Source organism: Miniopterus natalensis, chromosome 4 (assembly GCF_054644295.1).
Source record: "Miniopterus natalensis isolate mMinNat1 chromosome 4, mMinNat1.hap1, whole genome shotgun sequence".
NCBI classification, from domain to species: Eukaryota; Metazoa; Chordata; class Mammalia; order Chiroptera; family Miniopteridae; genus Miniopterus; species Miniopterus natalensis.
Window position 1 is genome coordinate 77,685,410 of NC_142084.1, and position 23,329 is coordinate 77,708,738.

General features: G+C 53.6%; 3 protein-coding genes across 7 annotated transcripts in view; 2 read left to right on the plus strand and 1 right to left on the minus strand.

The window, feature by feature from the left end:
- Positions 1–2,106: 2,106 nt before the first annotated feature.
- Positions 2,107–5,614, plus strand: ZNF414 (zinc finger protein 414). The gene is given in 7 exon segments (XM_016203473.2): positions 2,107–2,224; positions 2,957–3,269; positions 3,596–3,703; positions 3,801–3,906; positions 4,394–4,737; positions 4,817–4,867; positions 5,262–5,614. Coding segments are annotated over 7 exon segments (1,278 nt in total). The 5' UTR covers positions 2,107–2,221.
- PRAM1 (PML-RARA regulated adaptor molecule 1) lies at positions 5,561–17,335 on the plus strand. The gene is made up of 10 exons (XM_087816870.1): positions 5,561–5,640; positions 12,021–13,560; positions 13,642–13,708; positions 13,785–13,858; positions 16,258–16,315; positions 16,412–16,517; positions 16,631–16,793; positions 16,878–16,911; positions 16,996–17,034; positions 17,065–17,335. Exons 1-9 carry the CDS (start codon positions 5,629–5,631, stop codon positions 17,027–17,029), a joined length of 2,088 nt encoding a protein of 695 aa, XP_087672996.1. The 5' UTR covers positions 5,561–5,628; the 3' UTR covers positions 17,030–17,034; positions 17,065–17,335.
- Positions 17,336–18,413: 1,078 nt separating this feature from the next.
- Positions 18,414–23,329, minus strand: part of HNRNPM (heterogeneous nuclear ribonucleoprotein M) — a 41,794-nt gene continuing 36,878 nt past the window's right edge. For all 5 annotated transcript variants that reach the window (XM_016203472.2, XM_016203469.2, XM_016203468.2 and 2 more), the window contains 3 exons: positions 21,446–22,248; positions 20,743–20,794; positions 18,414–18,836 (listed from right to left, as the gene is read on the minus strand). In XM_016203472.2, coding sequence (XP_016058958.2) covers positions 18,673–18,836; positions 20,743–20,794; positions 21,446–22,248 — 1,019 coding nt within the window. In that variant the 3' untranslated portion in view covers positions 18,414–18,672. The remainder of the gene's footprint in view (positions 18,837–20,742; positions 20,795–21,445; positions 22,249–23,329) is intronic.

A 23,329-nucleotide genomic window follows, 5' to 3' on the forward strand; every position in this document is an offset into this window, starting at 1 on the left:
CCAATCGATCTTTCTCTCTTATAGATGTTTCTATCTCTCCCTGTCCCTTCCTCTCTCTTTAAAAAAAAAATCAATAAAAACATATTTTAAATAAATAAATTCAAACTGAACAAAGGTGTGAAAAATCTATCTCTCCCACAAAAATCCCTGTTCCCCTCCCCAATTTTTAATGCCTCCTTGTAATAGTATTTTCTGTACATAAAAGCACACAGGTTCCCCAGGCCGGTGTGACTCAGTTGGTTGGAGAGTCGTCCAGTACACCAAAAGGTCAAGGGTTTGATTCCTGGTCGGGGCACATACCTAGCTTTCAGGTTGAATCCTATGTATACATAATTACAATGGACATAGTCTATACTTGCCTAGAACTCAGGCACCTGTTGAATGGTTAAATAATGTATTATAGAGCTCTGATATCAAAGACCCACTTCACTCTCCCCCAATTGCCCATTTTCCAAAGGACAGTCAGGGATCAGATGGTGTACATCCCCCTGCTGAAAATTCATCAGTGTCTGGAATAGAAACCACACTCTGGTCTCCACTTCACAAGGCCCTGTATGACCCTCTCTGCACCATGTTCACTTTCTGACCTCCACATCCTGCCTCCACTCTGCTCCAGCAGCACACTAATGTCACTGTTCCATGAAAAAGATGCTTATCCCGCCCCACCTCAGGACATTTACACTAGCTACCTACTCACTCTTTCCAGAGTGCTCTGGCCCCATGACCTTCCATTGGCTCACTCCTTCCTATCAGGCAACAGCTCAGAAGTCCCCTCACAGAGGGGTTCCCTGACCCATCACTGTCACATCCTTCTGTATGGGTTTGTTTGTTTTTTTTCTTTGTAGCATTTGATATAACCTAAGATCATTTTCTGCATCTGTTGTTGTTTATATCCCCTTTTTCAAATGTGAGCAGCCTCTGAGAGCAGGGGTGTTTGTCAGTACTGTTCATCTCGGAGTCCCTAGAACCTAGTACACAGTAGATTGAATAGGTGGCTCATTCCACCCTGGTACACCCAGTACCATCCTCCTGGAAACACACCTCTCCTGACAGTTAGTTTGCTTCCCACCCTTAGCAACCACAACGGGACCCACTCTAACTTCAGAACTAAGTGCACTGGAAATTTTGACTACTGCCCTGGCCAGGTAGCTCAGTTGTTTGGAGGATGGACCCTATACTGCAAGGTTGAGTGATGGAACACTCAACCTGGTAGGGGCACGTGCAAGGGTCAACCAATGAATGCAAGGATGGGTGGAACAACCGATAGCTGTCTCCCTCTCTCAAGTCAATCAATAAATTTTTCTTTAAAAATATTTTTTCCTGGCGAGAGTGCTCAGTGGTTGAGTATCAATCCATGAGAGAAGAGAAAGAAGGGGAGAGAGAAACACTGATTGGTTGCCGACCCTATGTAGCCCCAGCCCCATGGGGGATCAAACCCAAAACCTGGATATGTGTCCTGACCGGGAATCAAACCAGTGACCTTTCCGTGCATGGGATGACACTCAACCAACTGAGCCACACTGGCCAGGGCAATAAATAAAATTTTTAAATTTTTTTCTTTTTAAATATATATATTTTTAAAATATATCTTTATTGATTTCAGAGAGAGTAAGGGGGAAGGAGCGAGAGAAACATCAATGATGGGTCATTGATCAGCTGCTTCCTGCTCGCCCCCGACTAGAGATTGAGCCGGCAACCCGCGCAGGTGCCCTCACCGGGAATCGAACCGCGAGTTCCTGGATCCTACGTCCACGCTCAACCGCTGAGCCACGCCACGCCAGGCTTAAAAAAAATTTTGACGACCATTGCCTGTTTCTTTCCAAAGAGGGTGCCCACTCAACACGACCTCTTCAAAAAGAAGCGTTGTTTACCGCCTTTCGAGGGCTGGTGACGGGACGGAATGGGATGAAGATACCCATTTTGCAGACGAATACACAGGCCAGGGAAGATTTTAACCCCGGATCTTAACGCACAGACTGCTAAAACTGCCCTCAGTTTGCAATTCCGCCACCAGGTCTATTCTGCTGTCCAAGACCGCCACAGATCGCAGGCCCCGCCCCCTCACTGAGCGCCGGGCGAGGTCCCGCCCGCGCTCTCGCGAGAGCTCGGAGGCGGAAAATGGCGCCGACGTGAGCGCGAGACTGCGGCCGCCCAGGGAATCGCCGCAGCCTCAGCTGGAGCCGCGGGAGCTGCGAGAACAAGAGGCCTAGCCAGGCCGAGGATGGTGAGCGCGGCGCTGGGGTCGCGGGTGCGGCGAGCCAGCGGGGACTGGCGGGGAGCGGTCCTGTCGCGCACACACCCTCCGGCCGACCCCGCCCCCACATCCGGGCACTGGCCCCGCCACTAGTTGTCATTCCGCGAGCGCCCTACCCCCTACTTCCGGGCCTGGATTCGACTGGGCCACCCCCGCTGGGCTCGGGCTCCGCCCCTGGGCTTTATACTGCCGGGCCCCCAGCACTTCCAACTTCGCCTGCGTTGCTCCAGCGCGGAGTGTAGATACACATCTACGTCCTCAAACAATCCACTTTGCCACTTCCGGCCCCACCAGCATCTTTCTAGCCCGGCTTTGTTCAGAGCCCCGCCTTCATACCCTTTGCCCCGCCCACTCCCTCTAGGCCACGCCCCTGCAGCATAGGGGGCCTCCAACCTTCCCAAGTTGGAGAGGAGGGAATGCAGTTTTGATATGAGCAATTCCTGTCAGATGTCCACTGCTGCTCTGGAACACTTTTCTGCTAGCTCCCTTCCTGGGCATGGAGACAAGAGGCAGGAGCTCAATCCACCCTCATCCCTTGCCCTCCCTCGATGGTAACTCCTTAGGAGGGGGCTAACTGGATATTGTCTCGGGCCATTAACTGTTTCAGGAATGCAAAACGGTCTTTGGGGGGGAGGGTTACCCTGGCTGACCCCAGCGGACCGTGGGCCCAGAGGGGTTTTTCCCACTTCTTTTTTCCACCAGGAGGAGGAACCCTCTGGGCTCAGCCCAGACATGCTGGTCACTGCAGAGCCCCGCTCCAGTGAGACCCACCAGGAAGTGGTGTCCCCAGGTGTGGCTGCTGCAGCCACGTCTTTCTCCATGGGGGAGGAGTCAGGTCCTGACCAGACAGCCACACCCCCAGTGTGGGAATGTGGAGGTCCTGGAGGGGCCCAGCAGGGTGTTTCCTCAGCCCCAGACAGTGGCCAACCTGGCCCTGGACCCAGCCTTGGCTCAACCAGCACAGTATCCGGGACCAGTGAGGACCTTCGGCCACCCAGGCGACGCCCACCACCAGGTGACCTGTGATGGGGCCTTCTGTGGGGTCACAGGCCCTGGAACAATAGGAGTGAGGAGTGCAGAGTATCTCCATACTTGGGGGTTACCTAGAGAGAATCACCATTTACTGAGCACCACGCCTGTGCCAGGCTGTGGCTACAATGATGAGCCAGACCAACTCAGCCCCTGCTCTCTGGCAGCTCAGTTGATGAAGGAGGCAGATGGTAAAGGCCCCAGTAGGAAACCATAGGGTAATTCCAGCCTCGGATATGCCTTCCTGGGGCAGAGCCCTGGTCCTCATGGTGGGAGAGAGAGATGGGTGACCCCGCTGTGTACATCCTACAGGAAAGCAGATACTCTGCTCCAGCCCTGGCTGCTGCCTCAGTTTCCCAAGCGTTCGTGACTTGGCACAGCATCTGCGTACCCATTGCCCACCCACACAGTCCCTGGAAGGTAGGGCCAGGGTAGGTGGTGGGAGGCAGGCAGAGTTCCCAAGTTGACCCTTGGCCACCCTACTCTACTCCTCTGTCCTCCACCCCTGCCCTGCCAGGCAAGCTCTTCCACTGTTCCGCCCTGAACTGCACGGAGACCTTCCCCAGCATGCAGGAACTGGTGGCACACGGCAAGCTGCACTACAAACCCAATCGCTACTTCAAGTGAGACCCTGACGACCCCAGTCTCCTTTGGTCCTCGGTGACCAGTCCCCAGGCTGCTCCTCCTGCTCCTGGTGTGGTAGCCAGAACCTGGGGTTCAGGCCTTTCCACTTCTTAGTCAGGGGTCGGGTGGGGGAGGGGGTTGGGTCTGGAAGTGGGTGTGGCTTCGGGCAAGCGCTACCCTAGAGAGACTGGTACCTGGAGCTAGTCCCAGGGACCCGAAGGGGTGGGGCTCACATGGGTATGGCCCTGCCCAGCCTCATTACCTCCCAAGAGGAAAGCTGATCAAGATTGAGACCCCTTACTCGTTTTCCCAGGGCTCCGACCTGGAGGGGTCTGGAAGGGTCACGGTCACAGTAGGGGGCTCTTAGGGCAAGCTTCTACCCCGAAGGTGGGATCTGTGATTTGGGTCTGGGCTCCCTTACCATGCTACCGATAGGCCCCACCCTGGTCCCCCAGGAAACCGAGCCAGCCCTGTGCCTGCCCCCAGGTGTGAGAACTGCCTCCTGCGCTTCCGCACGCACCGCTCGCTCTTCAAGCATCTGCATGTTTGCGCCGAGCATGCGCAGAGCCCAGCCCCGCCGCCACCCCCTGCCCTCGACAAGGAGCCGTCCGCGCCCGAGCGCCCCACGGAGTCTGACCCGGAGTCAGCGCCAAGCTTGCAGTTCCCGCTACTCGAGCCCTTTACGACCCCCGCCCCTGCCCCCACCGGGCCCTTCCTGCCCTACTTGAACCCCGCATCCTTTGGCCTAAGCCCCCCGCGCCTGCGCCCCTTCCTGGCCGCCGCGCCTGGACTGTCAGCCTCCAGCACCGCCATCTGGAAAAAGAGTCAAGGTGAGTGTAGGGGCAGGGCCGCCATAAGGGTGGGCTGGGCAACTCGGATTTCTGACCTTGACCTGCCCATTTACCGCAGGTGCCGGTGGCAGCCCTCGAAGACCCCAGGGCGGCTCCGATGCGCCCTCAGGTGCGTGCAGGTGACCACCAGGGCGGGATGGAGGGGGTTTCTGTCCTGCGCCCTGCCAAGCCCAGGAGATTCTAGGAGGCAGCAGTGCCAGCCCCGAAATACAGGATTTTTGCCTTAAAAATTACCGGCCCCCGCGCCTTCATCTACACCGGCGTTTCCGTGTAAAGCTCGCGCTCTGCGGGGGTTCTGGGGATGGGGAACACAGAAGTTAAGTTCAATGCCCCCAATTTCAGCGGGGTACACACCTGGGGCAAATGGATCAGCCAGGCCAGACCCTCGGCACCCGCGAGCTGATGGGGAGTGGAGAAAGGTCCGAAACGCCCTGTCCTTTGACTACCGTCCTCCGGGGTAGACCGGCTGGGGCCCGGACTGACAGGGTCCCGCCTGCCCGCAGGGCACGCGGCTCCAGGCCGCATCGTGTGGGAGCACACGCGTGGCCGCTACTCGTGCATGCAGTGCGCCTTCTCCACGGCCTCTCGGCCCGCCATGACCTTACACCTGGAGGACCACCGCCCCATCGCCCCCGAGGCCCGGGGGCCCGGGCCACGCCCCGATGCCCCGGCGGGTAAGGCCCAGATGCTCGGGGGTGGGGAGGATCCCCACCCTCCTTTCCCTTCAGGCGAGGGGAGGGGCAGGGCGTAGGCTCAGCCACCTCCTCCTCTGCCCCACCTAGACCTGGCCCCGCTTGCACCCAAGGTGTCGCTGCTGCTGTCAGAGGGAGAGTGTCCAGTTTTCTCGCCGCTCTGAACCCTGCATAGAGGATGGGTCATGAGGTGTGGGTAATTTTAGGGGGCAATGGATGGGGGGGGCAATAAAAGAGGCGCGATGAACTGGCCTATGCTGTGTTTGGGTCCCTTACCCTCTGATGCACAGCGGCCTGTCTAGCAGTCTTGGGCGTCCCCCATTTGGGGAGGGGCAGGCCTCCCCTCACCACCCACTTGTATCCCACATTCCCTGTCACCTCAACACTGGGACCCAGTCTCCAGCTCAGTATTGCCACTGCCCACGGTCCTGTTCTATCACTTCCAGAAACCGGATGGGATGGGAGTTTCCAGTTTTATTTACTTAATAAAAATTTTTAAATATTTTTATTGATTTCAGAGAGAGGGAGAGAGAAACATCAGTGAGAATCATCCATCACCTGCCTCCTGCAGTGCCCCCTACTGGGGATTGGTCCAAAACCCTAGGCATGTGCCCAGACTGGGAATGAAGTGTGAGCTCCTGGTTCATGGGTCACTGCTCAACCACTGAGCCACACCAGTGGGGCAATTTACTTACTTAAGTCTTGGGAGTCAGTGAGAAGGACAGGGAGGCTGGTCCTGAGAAAGTGCTGAGACTGGCCCAGCTGGAACCCTCCAGGTCCTTAGGCCAGTGATAACTCACAGGGAGGTGACAGGATGGAGGGCAGTGCCAGGTCCCCCAGAGCTGGGTGCTTTTTGGCAGGCTGGGACTTGGGCCTCATCCTTGTCCTCCTGGATTCTCCCTCTGCCCCAGCTCTGAGAGTAGGTCAAGGTCAGCCCTGGAGAGCCTGAGCTCCCTTCCCTCATCCCAACGCCATCCTGGTCCTCCTCTTCCCTTTCTTCATGGGAAGTCAGGTCTGGGCCAGGGTTCAAACTGGTTCCACACTGCTGTCTCAGCCCTGCTGTCACCAAAACCTTGTGGGCCAAGCCTCCTGGTACAGAAGTCCATGTGTTATTGACAGCCACCCCTCAGGCTGATTTTACCTCCTGCATCTTGCTCCCTTCCAGCCCCATGGTACTCCTGGCCCAGGCTTCAACCCTCTACTCTTCCTGGGACACCCAAAGCAATTCTTCCCACCCTTCCCCCAGCCCGAACATCCCTGAAAAAGGATCTCTTCTGATTGTGACCCTCCCTTTCTTATACCCTTCAGTGGCTCCCCACAGTTCTCTAGATGAAGATCCTGTTCTCCTAGTAGCCCACAAGGTGCTATTTTGAACCTCCCATTCCCTCCCAGGGCCACTCAAACCATCTCCTCCCTTCCCCTCCTCCTCTTCCTCTATGGGGACACACATCCCCTGAGGGAGCACCTGAGAGAACACCTCCAGGCCCCTGCTCAGGTGGTTGTTACTCAGCACCCGCTGTGGGGTTAGATGGGCCATCAGGGGATGGGGCTCCAGGGCCCCCTGAGCTTCCCCCTTCTCAGCTAGAAGCCTTGTAGCCATGGCTGTGTAGCCTTGGAGAAGACTCAGCTTCCCTACATCTCACTTGTGTAGTCCTTAAAATGAGTGTCTTTATGCTCATCCCTGGAGTCCTTAGGATTCAAAGAGGGAATGAGAAGGGAGAGGTGGAGGGAACTTGTGAAATGTTTGCAAGTAATTCGCATCCCTTCAGCCACCAAGCCCATGGCTACCTGGACCTTTTCAAGAACCTGGGGAGGAGGTAGGGCAGGGTCAAGGGGCCCATTTTACAGATAGAGAAGATGAGGCTAGGGGGGTAAGCTGACTGATCCCTGACTCTAGTGAAGCCCAGCTGCAGGTCACTGATTCTGCACCATTCTGGGAGCTGGGCACAGTTACTACCCAGGCATTCTCCCCTTTTCCCACGTTCCCAAGGCCCATAGATACCCTGAGAAATCTGGCCCTAGTCCCAGGCTTTCCTGCATCTCCAGGGAACAGGACTTAGTGGTTCCTGTTCCCCAGGCTCCCAACTCATCCCCAGTGTACCAGTTTTCCCCAGCCCCCAGTGGTTTTCCTTCCTCATCAAGTCATTCATCCACCCCCCAAGTCCAGGTTATACCACTCCCCAGTCTGTCAGGACTTTTCCAGAGAGACCCAGAGCAAATATCTTGGTCCACATACACCCCCACACCCATCCCTCCCTTGAGTACAAAGGGCCCACAGATCCTGCCACCCTCTGGAGGCAGTGGGAACTCTGCCCTGAGGTCTAGGCAGCTGAGTCACCACCTGGCCTGGGCACCCTGGTCCCTCCAAACCTCCTCCCTCACCCTCTCCCAACTCATATACAACCTTTTGTCTGCTTGCATGAGAAGCATTACTGCTCCCAGTGTCCCTTCTAGGCTCCAGAAGCCCCTGCCCTCCCTCTGGCTAACCTTTGACCCCACAGAGTCCCCCTACCCCACCTCAACTCCAGAATGCCAGAAAGGTGAGTCCTCTTAGGGCCTGGGCAAGCCCAGCAGAGGGCGCCCAGGAGTGTCAGTCTGAAGGAGAATGCCTGGAACCTGCAAATCCAGGCCAGCACCCGCACCCTGCTTTTGCGGCTGCCCCAACACTGGCAGGTGGGCCAGACACTGCAGGTTCATGTTGAACAGGCTGAGCCACTCCAGACGGCTTAAGCCCCCATGAGGCCAGCCAAGTGCCTGTCCACCACCTGGCAGTTGTCCAGTACCAGCTCAGTCGCCGGTGGGTTCCTGCTCGGTTACTCTCACCCAAGACTGGACAAGGGGAAGTGAAGGATCCTGACCCAGGTACAAACGCCCATCCTGGCCTCCTCATTCCTCCACTGCCCACGTGCTCAGTCCTTCCTCTTCTATGTGGCTGCACCAGCTGCTGTGCCCCCATCCTCCCCACCTGCATTAGGGAAGCTAGGTACACTGCTCCTGGCTCTTGCAAAGGAATCAAGCACACCAGCTTCAGTTCCCCGTGTATGCTCAGAACCTTGGCAGTTCCCCTCCCTAGCCCGCAGAGTTCCACACACTTGTCCCGATGAACCCTTACTAACACCTTCAACTCCCCAAGGCAGATGCTGGACCATGCTCACTTCTCCTGGCTTCTTGTTCCACAGCTCCAAGTGCAGCCACAGGTCCACATTCACAGCTTCGGCTTCGTGCCTCCAGAAAGGTGCCAAACACACAAAGAGTGGGGGTCTGTTCCTGGAATGCGCTCTTCCCGCAGGGGCTTAGCCAGGGAGGGACCCTCCAAACTCCAGAGTTCTGAGCTGGAGGTGTCCACACCCAGTAGCCTTCCCAGAGCCTGGGGAGTCACTGGCTGTCATTCATTAAGACCTTCAGCTTACCTTGTATGCTCTCAGCCAATCACTCCTTGTTCTTTCATTCATCATTCTTTCCCTTACCAAACACTTGTGAGGGTCAGGCAGTCTGTGATCAGCCTGTATTGGCTGGTCTTGGAGACCCAGAGAGGACTCAAACCTCAACACCCCTGGCTTTCTGAGACCCCTGTTCAGAGGGGAACCCATATCTGGAAATGTGACTGAGGGTGCATGTCCATGTGCAGGGACCGGAATGCACAGGTCCAGAGGTTCCAGAATCCTCAGGCTGTGCTCTTAAAGCAGACATACAGGTAGTCATGTCCAACAGTGCTTCCTGTGGCCTTCATGGCAGAGCAGGCAAAAAAAGAGCTCCTACTGGTAATTCAAGTCCTCAAGACAGAAAGAGCCGCCTTCCCTGTCTCAACTGGCTCTTTCTGGATCCTTTCAAAACTTGTATGTCCTTGCTACGCCTGGTGTGATCCTAAACCAGCAGCATGGGCATCACCTGGGATGTTGCAGAATCTGAGACTCCATCACTGACTGGAGGCAGACCCTGCATTTTAGCAATGGGGACTGCAGGTGACTGATGGGCACCGGTACTTCTCAATTAGCTGCACATTAGAACCACGCAGCAAGTGTCTAGGAGTAGCCACACCCAGACCAATTAAGTCAGTCTCTGGGAGCTTCTATCTCTTTGTAAATTCCTCAAGCAATCCCAATGCATGGCCAAACAGAACCAGGGCTCTGCACTCTCCCAATAGATTGACCTCCTGGGGACCTTATCTGGCTGGGTCTCACATCCTAACTGCACCAGTCTTGCCTCCTCTTCATTGGCCTCCCAGCTGTCTTGATTTTCCTCCCATCCTCTGTCCACTGGGAACATGGGGTGTCCTCAGACTCCTTCCCCAGCGCCAAAGCCTTGGATACTACCTGCCCCAAATGTGCCATCGCAGTGAGCCATCCACAGCCCCATGTGACATCTGCCCCTGCAACAGGGAAGTCCTGCTTAGAGCTGGAAAGTGGACCACAGGGAAGTGTTAAAATGAGGAAGGCAGATGAGGTAATGAGCAAAAAGGCCTCACCCATCACACTCACTGGACTCTTGGATCTCCCACCCAAAGCAGACTATGCCCCCTCTCCCTGGCTGAAATTAGGCTTTCGCCTGCCTCTGTTGGCAGGAGGTCGTCAGGGTCTGGCACCAAGTCCTCCATGGACCCCAGAGGTTAGCAGGGCATGTGGTGGGACTGAGAGGGAGGGAGACAGTAGAGAGCCAAGAAACTAGTGACTGTTAATGTGCTGACCTCCAGTGCATGAAGTGCAGAGACAGTAGCAGGCAGGTCAGGAACTCAAGAAGTGCCGGACAGGATCTAGGGACATGCGCGCACTGTCCCCGCCTCCTTTCCTTCCTTCTCTGCCCTCCACCCATATGGCCTTGTGGAGCAGAAGCCACAGTCACTTCCTGAGAGCAAAAGCCCCAGCTCAGTTCCCACTCTCACCGTGACCCCATCACCTGCCTGCTGTCATGGTGAGTCTCCAAGCCCTGGGAAAGCCCCCACTAGTTGGAGGCAAGGGGTGCCATGGGAGGAAATTGGAGGGGGGGGGGCATATTCCAATCCAAGAGTAGAGTGGCAGAGAAAAGCCACCTGAGAAACAGGTCTGACCAACACAGAGGCCCAGAGATGGGAAGCAGCCCGGGACACACTACTGGGACAGTCCAAGTTCCAAGGGGCCTGTGCCTGTGCAGGCTGTGACTGCACTAAAAGGGGGACTGGTGAGACTGCTCAGACTACTCCCTTCCCCCCAGGTCAGCATGAACAGCAACCTAGTAAGGGACAGCCAGGGTGAGCACAGGGTTACAAATTGGGTCAGAGACCCACTGCCTGCCCCCACCCTGGCCAGTTACCTCAGGGTGTGACCTTCTGGCCCTGTGGGTCATGTAGGATCCCTTGCTCCAACCCACCAGGAAGGGGTCCTTTCACAGAGGCATTTTAAACAAGAGCTGCAGTCTTTTCTCACATTCTCTGGATAGGAAAGTGAAACACAACCTGAGGGAGAGGCCATGCGTTTCTGACCTTCCCTTCCCTTCCCTTCCCTCCCCCAATGTCCTTGACCCCCGGTGAAGCCAGGCTTGGGGGCCTGTAGCAGGGCCACCTCTGGGGAACTTGTCATTAGAGCAGGCGTGACCTAGTTTGTGCATCTGCCTGTGCATAACCAGTGGTGCAGGATGGTCAGCACTGTACCTGGGACAGACGTGTGCCATAGATGGCACAGTGCCCAACTGTGCCTGTGCTTGGGGGCCTGCTTACCATTTCTCATAGGCATTCTTGACTGTGAATGTCCCCAACCTTCAGCATGGGCATCTGGGACTGTGAGAAACTATACACCCACATTTGCCTCCAGGTCCCTACGTGTCTCTGCATCTATCTATGTGAGTCTATGACCGTCAGACTGGATGTGGCTGAGTATATGCCAGACTTTGTGCCCTCTATGTTCTTTATTTCAACAAATAGTTACTGAATACCTACTGTGTGCCAGGCACTAGGAGGCCAGCAATGAATGAGCCAAGTCACTGCTCACGTATTTAAAAAACAATGTAAGTGCATGGCCAATGTGGCTAAGTGGTTGAGTGTCAACCCATGAACCAATAGGTCCCTGGTTCGATTCCCAGTCAGGGCACATGCCCAGGTTGCAGGCTTGATCCCCAGTGAGAGGCATGCAGGAGGCAGCTGATCGATGCCTCTCTCTCATTGATGTTTCTCTCTATATATATACTTCTCCTTTCTTCTCTCTCTAAAATCAATAAAAATATATTTTTAAAAAAACAATACAAGTGATGTAAATATGATACATGGTGGCAGATACTAAAAGAAAAATCTTGCAGGTTGGGGACTCAGGGTTAACAGGCTTCCTCTGGCTGCTGTGGGGTACTAATGAGAGATGCGGATGGGCAGGAGTCCAGGAAGGAGGCAACCGGAAGGTGTGTCTGGTGGGTGACAGTACTGCAGGCAGTGAGAAGTGGTTGGATTATGGATGTAATTTGCAGTTAAAACAGAAGGGACTGGAGACATGGAGGTGAAAGGACAAGAGGGAAGGTGTGGTGTGTGTCTGTGACCATGTCCATGTGTCTCCATGTCTGTCTCTCCACAACTCCTGTGTGTTCCAGTCCCTGACTGACTGTGTCCCCTAGGGAAGCCATCAGGACTTTCGGAACCTTCAGGCAAAATTCCAGGCCTCTCAGCCTGAGACCAGCGAACTCCCCCCCAAATCCCCAAAGCCTGAGTTCAAGAAACTCCTCAAGAAGTTTCCACAGCCTGAGCCCAGTGAGCACTCCAAGAAGCCTCTGCAGCTTGAGTTCAGGAAGCCACCACAGCCTGAGTTCGCTGATCTCCCAAAGAAGCCCCCACAGCCCGAGTTCAGTGCAGTCCCCAGGAAGCCCCCACAGCCGGAATTCACTGATCTGCCCAAGAAGCCCCCACAGCCTGAATTCACTGATCTGCCCAAGAAGCCCCCACAGCCTGAATTCACTGATCTGCCCAAGAAGCCCCCACAGCCTGAATTCACTGATCTGCCCAAGAAGCCCCCACAGCCCGAGTTCAGTGCAGTGCCCAGGAAGCCCCCACAGCCTGAATTCACTAATCTGCCCAAGAAGCCCCCACAGCCCGAGTTCAGTGCAGTGCCCAGGAAGCCTCTGCAGCCCGAGTTCACTGATCTGCCCAAGAAACCCTCCAAATCTGAGTTCAGTGAACTCTACAATAAGTTCCCACAGCTTGAGGCCACTGTGTTCCCCAGGAAGCCCCTGGAGCCTGAGGTTAGTGAGGCCCCTCAGAAGGCCTTACCGCTGGAGCCCAGTGCACTTTCCCAGAAGCCCCCACAGCCTAACCTAAGCAACCCCACCAGACCCCCCACAGAACCCAAATTCAGTACATTCCCTAGAAAGTTTTGGCAGCCTGAACCCAATGAGGCCATCCTGAAGCCCTCTCAGCCAGAGTTCAGTAACTTTCCAAAGAAGCCCCCACACCCTGAGTTCAGAAAGCCCCAGCAGCCTCAGATGCCCCCCTTGAAGCCTGAGCCCAGTGAACCCCACCCCAACTTCTCACAGCCTGACTTGAGTGCCTTTCCAAAAAAGACCCCATCGCCTCAGCTGAGTAACCTCCCGAAGAAGCCCTTGCAGCCTGAGTCTGGTGACCTCACCAGGACGTCCTCAGAGCCCGAGGTCTGTGTGTTTCCCAAGAGGCCACGGCAGTCTGAATCCAAAGCACTTTCTAAGCCCCCGAAGCCCAAGGGAGGCAGCTTCCCAAGGACATCCTCAGAGCCCGAGGTCAGCCTACACACCAGGAAATTTACACAACCTGAGGGCCAGGGGACCCCCCGCAAGTTCTCACAGCCGGAGCCCAGTGCTCTGCCCAAGAAGCCCCTGCAGGCGTTCTTTGGGGATCCCTCTAGAAAGCCTCCACTGCCTGGCTCCGTATCAGAGAGCTCACTGCCCATGGCTGTTGCGGGCTCTAGCCCCAGATTCCCACTCAGCCCAGGGTTTGGAGCCAGGCAGCAGAGGTCAGGAGTTCTCACTCACAGTGGAGCATCAAGGCTGGGCCTCAAACTCAGCCACCCACCCCAGCGGAGGCCTCTGCCTCCGGTCAGCAGCCTAGGACCCCCTCCAGCCAAACCCCCGCTGCCCCCAGTCTTCAAGGATGTCCAGAGCTTTCAGAGACCCTCAGCAGCAGCCACAGGTGGGTCAGGGCACCCCAGGACGAAAGGGGGGCAAAGGCTCCCTGGCTGTGCCTGCCTCCCTCCCACTCATCTTTCCACAGATCTGCGGCGGACTCGCTCTTCTGCTGGAATCCACTTCCAGGCCCAACAGCCTAAGGCTATCCTGAAGTGAGTGTGGGGAGTAAGGGGACATAGGTGTGGGTCATGAGCCTGAAAGAGGCCCTCATCTCAGGTATCCCTACAGGGACCCAGAGGAGATCTATGAGCTGTACGATGATGTGGAGCCCACAGACTCCAGCCCCAGCCCCAAGGGCAAAGGTTTGTTGGCAGTGGGCTGGACCCAGCCAGCTTGGGCACCTGGGATACATCTGCTGCAAGGGCATTTTCTGCCACACTGCTCCCAGACCATGCAGGGGAGAAAGTAAAAGGAAGAGGAAGAGGGGCCTTTTAAAAAAGTCTTACCAGTTCCCAATGGGCAGAACAGTATAGTAAAGGGGGCAGCATAGAGGCCAAGAGCCAGTGAGCATGATGTAGCCAGGGCATCCTCGGATGGTGGCCCAGCATGCTGAGAGTGGAACAGTCAGGTAAAAAGCAGCAAGAGGATTTGGGGTTGTACTATACAGGGGCAAGAGGGAGTGAGGGAGCTTGCCTTGCACCTCAGTACAGAGTGAAGCCATCTGGGGACAAGAAAGGTGTCAGGTTCCCTCACAGAACTGTTGTGTTGGAGGTGCCTGAGGACTTGGGCCTGGACACAGGGTGTGTCCCTGGCACCTCTCTCCGTGCTCTGGGGTTCCAAAGGACCCTTGCTTCTTCCTTCTTCCAAGTCTCTGCTTCTGGAGAGCAGGATGCTGGCCTAGCAGGCCCACACCTCCAGCCTAGCCCAGGTTAATGCCTTCATCAAGCTTGAGTAAAAACAAAAATGGCTTCCACATAAGCACTTTACATGCGTGTCACCGAATCTGCACAGCTCCCTATCCAAGGCGTTGTCATGCCCACTTTACAAATGTGGAAGCTTGAGGACCTGAGGGGTGACTTGTCCCAGTTCACACAGCCAGTACACAGAAACCTGGGCCTTTTGCTTCCAGACTGCTTCCCTGCCCTGGCTTTGGAAGAACCTCCTGCAGGAGAACCTTCCATCAGGGGTGTCTTTAGGATGCTACCTCTCCCTCCCCATTAGTACCCCTCACCCAGGTCTGCTGCTTCTGTGGCTGCTTCTCATGAGCTTTCCCCAGGGGCTGCTTGCAACAGCCCTCTGTTAGCAGTTAGCACAGAGCTTCCTGACAGGGCCCCTCCTGCTTCCGCTCCAATGAGCCTGTGGCTAGGCTCTGGGGGATCACTGTTGGGGACATGGACAGGGGCAGGGAATGCCTGTGGCCACTCCACTTCCAGCAGCCTTGCAGACATGGCCCACACCTCCCCCTTTCCCATCCCTACCATGCCAGACACATCCCCACCTCTGCTCACTGTCCCTGCACTGAATCATACTTCAAGATTCTGATAAAATATCACAATTCCCTGGATCTTTCCCTTCTTAAGACAGTGTGGGGCTCACTGTCAGTATGGACTGTCCCAAAGGCCACTTTGTCCTTTTCAAGTCTATTCTCCTCCTCTCTGCCTCACCCAGAGCAATAACTGCTCCACTCAAGGTTCTCTGCACAGCTGGAGGCCAGGCCCAGCTCTTTCCCAGGATCCAAGCAGGCAATCCACAGAAGCCTGACTTCCCCGTGGGGCCTGCTCAGGGTCACATTGCCAGGAAGCTTAGGCCACAGGTGCACCAGGTCCATCCCACACCCCAGGGCCCAGTGGTGTGCTCTGCACTGCAATGGGTTTGTGGACTGCACCCAGTTGGGTGCCCGTCCCTGGTCTGAGCAGCCTCTGGAAGAAATAGAAGCAGCTACAAGGAGTATTCTGGGTGGGACCATGGATGGCACCATCATCTGAGCATCAGGATAAGGCTGGAGGCAAGCTCAGTATCTTAAGGGGTGAGAGCACCAAGCAAAGAGAGGATAGTAAAAAGCTGGGGCTTCAGTTGCTGGAGCCTTCACTCACCTGTTTATGAGGCTCTCACTGTAAGCCAACTCCATGACCAGCAGCCTCCTACTGGGAAGGCCGGTCACTTGCCAGAAAATCTGCCTCACCCTGGGAGACGTCTCACAATCCAGTCTCATCATCAGGCCAGTCCAAGGAACCCTACCCCATCAGCCCCTTAGAAGCTGACTTAGTTTGCCTCCAGGAAATGCTTTTGCCTCACTTCTGACCCAAATCTCTTAATTCCCACAACCCAACCTGCTCTAGGCACCAGACATGAAATGGCCTCCAAAGTGTACAAATAAGTCCTGCCTCTCTACCACTTACCACCTGGGTGACCTTGGACAGGTTACTTTCTCTCTGAGCCTTTATACATCATCAAGTTGGAAATGACAGTACTGCTTACTGTCATGAGTAAGGTTGTTGTGAGGGTTGGAATGAAGCAGTGAACAGTTTCTGCCATGCCTAGGGCGTAGCATGAGTTAAGAAAATGGAAGGCAATCCACTAGAACTCACAACCCAGGACAAAGGACTGGGGAAAGGATGTGCAAGTGAGTAGGACAGGGATGAAGCCAGAATAGGGAGATGTCCTGAGAACTGATAGAGGGAAGGCTCACTCAAGATCAAGCCACCAGGGTCAAGAGAGGCCAAGGCGATAGTCCCTGCCCTAATTTGGTGTTCTGTCACAGATGAAGTGCCACCTATCCACCAACCCCCCAGGAAGTCACCACAAGACCCTAAGCTCAGGTACCACAGGGCAAAGCAGGGAGGGGCTAAGCTGTGGAAGGGGACCCCTGAGCAGTACATCTTGCTCATAAGCACCTAATTCCTTGGGGGATTCAGGAAGAATGCCCCTCAGCCACAGCAGTTGCTGCCTGTGGACCCTAAGGCCCTGAAGCAAATCCGGAAGGCGGAGAAAGCTGAGAGGGAGTTTCGGAAGAAGTTCAAGGTGTGGACACCAAGCTAAGCAAGAGCCCTGGGAGGGCTGGGCTCAATCCAGTGGACCCTCTGGGGTGGGTGGAGGGGTCAGCACAGCCAGAGCTCTAATGTGTCCCTCCCCAGTTTGAGGGGGAGATTGTGATTCAGACAAGAATGATGATTGACCCCAATGCCAAGACACGTCGTGGGGGTGGAAAGCACCTAGGGATCCGGCGTGGGGAGATCCTGGAGGTGATCGAATTCACCAACAAGGAGGAGATGCTGTGCCGGGACACCAAGGGCAAGTGTGAGTGAGCTGGGCTGGCAGCCCTGGGGAGACAGGTCCTGTATCACCAGGCCAAGAACTCACCCATCCCCGCTCTTTTTGCAGATGGTTATGTGCCCAGAACAGCATTGCTGCCCTTGTGAGTGCTGCTGTGATTGGGGGTGGGGTGGGTGTTGTTTGGCCCAGGGGTGACCTCTGCTGACCCAACTGTGCTCTCCACCAGGGAAACAGAGGTGTACGATGACGTTGGCTTCTAGGGTATGTAGATGTTCCGGGCAGGTTGGAGGGGACCGGAGCGCCTCAGGAAGGGGTAAGCCCCCACCCTACTCCCCCAGGAGCTGCATATGAGGGGGTCACTGGAAGTTACCCTTCCTCCTCTGCAGACCCTCTAGAAAGCCAATCATTCCCCTGAGGACAATACGGCCTGCAGGTGTGGGGACCCAGGACAACTCGCCAGCCAAACCACACACTAACACAGGAATCCTGAATCCCAGCTTGGAGGTCACAGAATTGCCAAGGCTCACGCCTGACCATGTGTATGGCCCACATAAAGCCATTCTTTGAAATTATCACCACTGCTTGTCTTTTCTTTCCCTTCAGACTGGCACACACAGTGTAAAGCCATGATCAAACAGTTGGGGGTTTGTGGGGCTGACCCCCTCCTTCATGTTCTCACCTCTCAGGGATAGAAGGAGAAAAGTGTGGCAAAGAGAAGGTGGCAAGGGAACTAGTCCCCTGCTGGAATTCAAAGTTTGAGTCACCGTGATTGGATCCCCGTCAGTTGCCAGCAACAATGGAGAAATGGGCAGGACATATCCAATACTGTGACCTCTCCACATGCAGACAGGACAAGCAGGAACTGCTGCTGCTTACAGGCTACAAACAGCTGTCTAGCCCAAGTGGACCTATGTATGAGGTCACATTTTGGTGGTGGTAATGACAGTGGGGACCCAGTTCTGACAGAGCCCAAGTATCAAGTTCAGCCTGAACCTCTACAGGACTAAACATGCTCAGAAATTCACACCCTGCTAGGTCGGTTTTAGCAAAGAGAAGCTGCTGTGGACTGAATATTTGCCCTCCCACCCCTAATTCAAGAGGCAATTAGGTATATTAGGGCCCTTATAAAAGAGGCCTAAGAAAGCTCTTTTGTCCTTTCCACCGTGAGATAACATCTAGAAGGCACTATGAACCCAGGATCTGGTCCTCACCAGGCACTGAATCTGCTGGCATCTTGGACGTCCCAGGCTCCAGACTGAGAAATCAATTTCTGTTATTTATAAACCACCCAGCTTACGGTATTTTTGTTATAGCAGCCACAGCAGACTAAGACAAAAGCTAAACTGGAAATGAATGTGATGCAGTGTCTGTACCCCTCCCAGAAACTGCACAGAAGGGAGACAGGACAGCTTTTACAACAGCTAAGAGCCACATCTCCATTACCAACACAAGGGAATTAAAGTCCACTCAGGATATAGTTTCCATAAAGAGTTAGTTCCTAAAGTGGCAGGGTCCACAGACAAGCAAGAATGGGTATGAGACTCCTGGTGTTCACAGCTCCAAGGGTACAATGGAGACTGAGGGGGTTCCTGCTCCCCAAATGTCAGGTGATGGCCCCACAACACACACAAAAGAGCAAGCAGCTTTCAGGAACTGGTATTTATTATCAAAGTCATATTTGATGTCAACAAGATGCCACAACTACAAAAAAAATTGCGCACATTGCAATCTCAATGCAAACAGTCAAATGGAACCCCAGTCATTAAAAAAGTAATTCAAATTACCCCAAAAAGCAACTGAATTTTTTAAACATCTTTATACACCCAGCCAACAAATTAAAATGGTTAACAAGAAAAAATACAAATTCAGAGGTCTGGTATCGATGTTTAAAAAAGGCAACTGCTTAAGCATTTCTATCGATTCGAACATCAATCTCTCGGCCACTCAGCTTCATCCCATTCATCATCCGGCAGGCTCTCTCAGCCACCTCTGGCGACTCAAACTTAACCACACCGCACCCCTTGGACTTCCCATTCTCCATCTTGATGTCAGCATACAGCACGTGGCCTGGGCACAGGGAGGGAAGAAGAGATCACAACTCATCAGGCAAACCAGAGCTCAGCCTCAGTTTGGGCTCCATTCAGTCCAAATCACCTGTGAATTTCGGTCATCTGAGTCAAAAGGGAGAGCAGAATGGCCCCTGAACCTGGTGCATGAATGCCTAGAACACAGTGGCTGGGATCCAACTACTATAGTCCTCAGCCCAATTCCCATTCTTCTGCCAAAAGGAAAATAATCTGACCGGCCCCGCAATAAGCCTTCCTGGCAGCCTCAAATTCAGGCCTTTATACTTTGAAGAGAACCAAAAAAGGAGGGGCGTCCATGAAACCAACTTTATAGGCAAATTTTACAGAGGCTTTGTTTTTCAATACACCACACCATCACATTTACAAGGCCATCACCAATATGATGGATGCTTTTGCACTGTCCAAATATAAGCTGTGTTAATAATTAGCAGTTTTCACATATTCATTCAAGCACTAATTAAGCATCCAGGTATGTGTCAAGCACCGTGGAAACAAGTGCACAGGAGAAAAGCCATAGAAACACAGGGCTCTACTTCAGTGACTGCCCAGGACATGATAGTGTAGCCAGTGCTAAGAGACAACTCTAGAGCCATTAACTCTGAGAAGGGGTCAACAGGAAGGCTTTCTCATGAGAAAGTTCTGAAATAGAGTTAAGTTCACCAGAGGAAGACTTGCTGATAATAGCTCTCAACAGAGTACTTCTGGAGAACAGCACTTGCAACTCAGGGTTCAAGGAGGGAGATGAAAGAGGAAGGGACCAAGTTGTACAGGAGCTTTTGAGTTTGGACTTTTCTCTTGTAGGCCAAGGATCACCTCCAGGTATCCGAGGCCAGGGGGAGTTGCATGACCCAATCTGACTTTTCAGAAATCTACGACAGTGTGGAAACTAAGGAGTGGGGACAGAGGGCAAGAAGGCAGACTATGGCTCAACAGCTGACCTGAGAGAAGAACCAGGAGAAGCAGCAATCATGGTGAAATCTAAGTCACTACTGAAACAGGAAATGAGAACAGAGGAAGCTTCTGTCTAGCAAGCCACCCAGACTCTGGCTTAGGGCTAGGCCTCCATTTGACATGATTAAAATAACAGAAGTGGCCTGGCTGAATGGCTCAGTTGGTTTAAGTGTCAGTACACAAAAAAGATGGCGCGTTTGATTCCTGGTCAGGGTACATAACTAGGTTGCAGGGTCAATCCCCAGTTGAAGTGCGTACGGGAGGCAACTGATAGATGTTTCTCTCTCAACATATCCTCAAGGTATTTAAAAAAAAAAAAAAATGGTGGGTATGAGAGACAGTGGCTCACTCACAGACAACTTAACTTACTATCAGCCAAAAAGTGAGCCTCCCAGAATGGTTGCATGGTGTGTCAGAAAACAACAATTACAGACCCTCCGCCTCATCCACACAAAGCTACGTAGCCAGAGCCAGGTAAAATCTCACCCACAGGACTTGCCGGGCAAGAGCTCTTTGAGGCACAACCCAAGTAGGTACTGTGGTAGAAAGAGACCTTGTCTCAGATGTATTCACTTTATTTAGGTCTGTTACTTAAAAGCCATGTGACCTTGCGAACATGACTACGCCTGACTCATCCATAAAATGGGGACAATGCTATCTCTATTCAAAAACTGTAAAAGGAGAGAAAAGATTAAGGATGAAATGAAAACAGGTGTAAAGTGTCTGACACATAACAGGAAACTCAACAACCTGCTTGAATATTTGCATAGGCAGAAAAATGGCAAGTCCCATCAGCCCTCTAGAATAAATGGAAAGTGGCTTTTAAGACTAGGATGGAAGGTTCACTGCCATGACTCAAATGCACCACCAACAAGCTAAGATTTCTGAAGCCACAACATATGAAAGCACCTAGAAAACCTTTCTCAAACACTTACCACATTCGTTGAATTTGTCCTTTAGCATCTTCCATGTAAAATCAAATGGGAGCTGAGGGGGGAAAAAGAACAGACTGATGAGTGATTCAACCAAATCCTAATGTATGAACATCCCCACTGTCTCTGAGGGCAATTTAAACGATTTCCTATTACAAAGAGAAACTGGCTGACCTTCCAACTGAGACGATCAACAAGAGAACAAGTTCTCTGGAATGAGGTTCTAAACTAGCACACCCTTGTGGCTTTCTCTGTCCGTGGGAGCATGATAGAGAGGGAGCAGAACGCACAGCTGCCTGTGGTTCAGGCACAGAAACTGAATAGTAGCTAAGACCGGGCAATTTTGTACAGATAATTTAGATACAGCTATTTTTTCCTCTCTATTGTCAAGCCAAGATTTAGTGCTTCTTCAAGGCAAGGGATCAGGAAACTAGAGTTCTTCATCTCACTATTCCACCTAGTACTCAGAGAAGCCCAGTGGGTTCACAGAAACCACTATTCTTGCTGCATAGAGTATTGTAAGCCGTCATTCCCTCCTCATTCTACCAGCACCAAACTTTGGGGACAGTGATAAGGTGGTCTTGCATGCTACTCAGTTCCCTTTCTGAGGACATGACCTGACTTTGACGTGCCATCAGTCCTGCGGATGTCCTGTCTCCTCCCTTTCCTTTGTGCATACCACCGAGGTTCCTGAAGATCCACTTACATTTCTCACAAATATCTGGCAGGCCTTCCTGGCCACCCCAGGAGCATGGCCTCCAGCTCCACCAAAGGAACCAGCGAAGCTTCCTCCAAAGTTGCCACGCTCCATCTCAATGGCACGGTCAAAGCTGGCACTGCCACCGCCACCCATGGCCAGGCCCATGCGCTCAATGCCTGCGCCCAGGGCTGGGCCCATGGCTGGACCCATGCGCTCGAGACTGTTGGCGCCCATTCTCTCCAGGCCCATGCGCTCGAGACTGTTGGCGCCCATTCTCTCCAGGCCCATGCGCTCCAGGTTGTTGGCGCCCATGCGCTCCAGGCCGGTGGCCATGCGATCCATCACGGGGCCCATGCGCTCCAGGCCTGCCCCCATGCCTGCGGGCACCATGCGCTCCATGCTCAGGCCCATGCGCTCAATGGCAGGGCCCATACGCTCCACACCAGAGCCCATGCGCTCAATGGTCTGGCCCACACGATCGATGGGTGCGGCCATGCGCTCGAGGCCAAAGCCCATGCCGGCACCCATGCGTTCCACGCCAGACCCGATGCGCTCCATGGTCTGGCCCATGCGTTCAATGCTGGAGGCCATGTGGTCGATGCCCAGTGGGCCCATGCGCTCGATGCCAGAGCCCATGCGGTCGACGGAGCCCATGCGGTCCATGACCAGGCCCATGCGCTCAATCTCAGAGCCCACACGATCCATGCCATGGCCCAGGCCTGCGCCCATGCGCTCCATGCCAGCACCCCCAATGCGGTCAATGCCAGGGCCCATCCTCTCGATCCCAGGGACACTGCCTCCACCACCACCTGAAAGGGGGACACAAAACAAAGGCAGATGTCAAGGACTTGTGCCAGGAGGGTGGAATGGGCACAGAGGTCTGGCACTTCACAAGTTTACCCACAATTCAGAAACTAAGTCCCACAATAATTTATCATTTTAGATATCCCTCAAATGATGACAACTATTAAAGCTGAGTAGTAAAAACATCATTCTTCCTACTTCTGTGCCATATCTGAAATTTCCATAATAAATATTTAAAAAGGAAAAAACCCACCCTGAAGGATCTGTGTTGACAATGCTGTTCATGTTACTTTGGAAATGCTAGTACTTATAACAAGCTTTGTGAGACGTGACTGTAAATTCCTGAGAACTCTGTTTTCCCACCACCAGAGACCAAGAAATGCTCTTAAGGGGGAGGCTCAGAAATCCCACCTTCAGATGCTCACTTGGTGTAATGGATTACATGGTGACGATTCAAAATCACTCACCACCTTTATCCTCTCCCAACTTGTCCCTCTACGATGCCCTGCTATTGGCAAATCTGGCTGCATTTCCTTAGCATCTCCAAGGCAGAGAGAAGCTATTATACAGCCATATAAGCAAGAGGAGGTAAAGAAAACAAACACCAACATAGATCCTCTGTATATAAATGAACATAAGACAACCACTTCCAGGGAACCTTAACTCTGTCAGGGAAACCACCAACCGACTTGTGTGTAACTTTGCTGGCTTTGGAGGAAAAGAAGCTGATGGCACCACAGAGTGTACTCTGGAAGAGGCCTAGGATCCATCCCTCACAGTCACACTTCAGCTGGACACATGCTTGGCAGGTCAGCAGTGCACAGTGAACCTGTGCCGCTTGCAACTCTGGACAAGGAGGGTCTGGTTCCACCACTAAGACCACTACCCTCTACTTTTCCACAAGCAGAGCCCTTGGGGCCCTTCTCACTCAAGCTTCACCACCACCACTACCAGCCTCTGAAAACGGGCAGTTGAGCCTGCAAGCCCAGTCTAAGATGAGAATTAAGAGAAAACTTAGCAGTTTCTATAACTCATTCCCTGAACAATATCATGACCTGGCATGAGTCATTCCCCTTCTCCGTACCT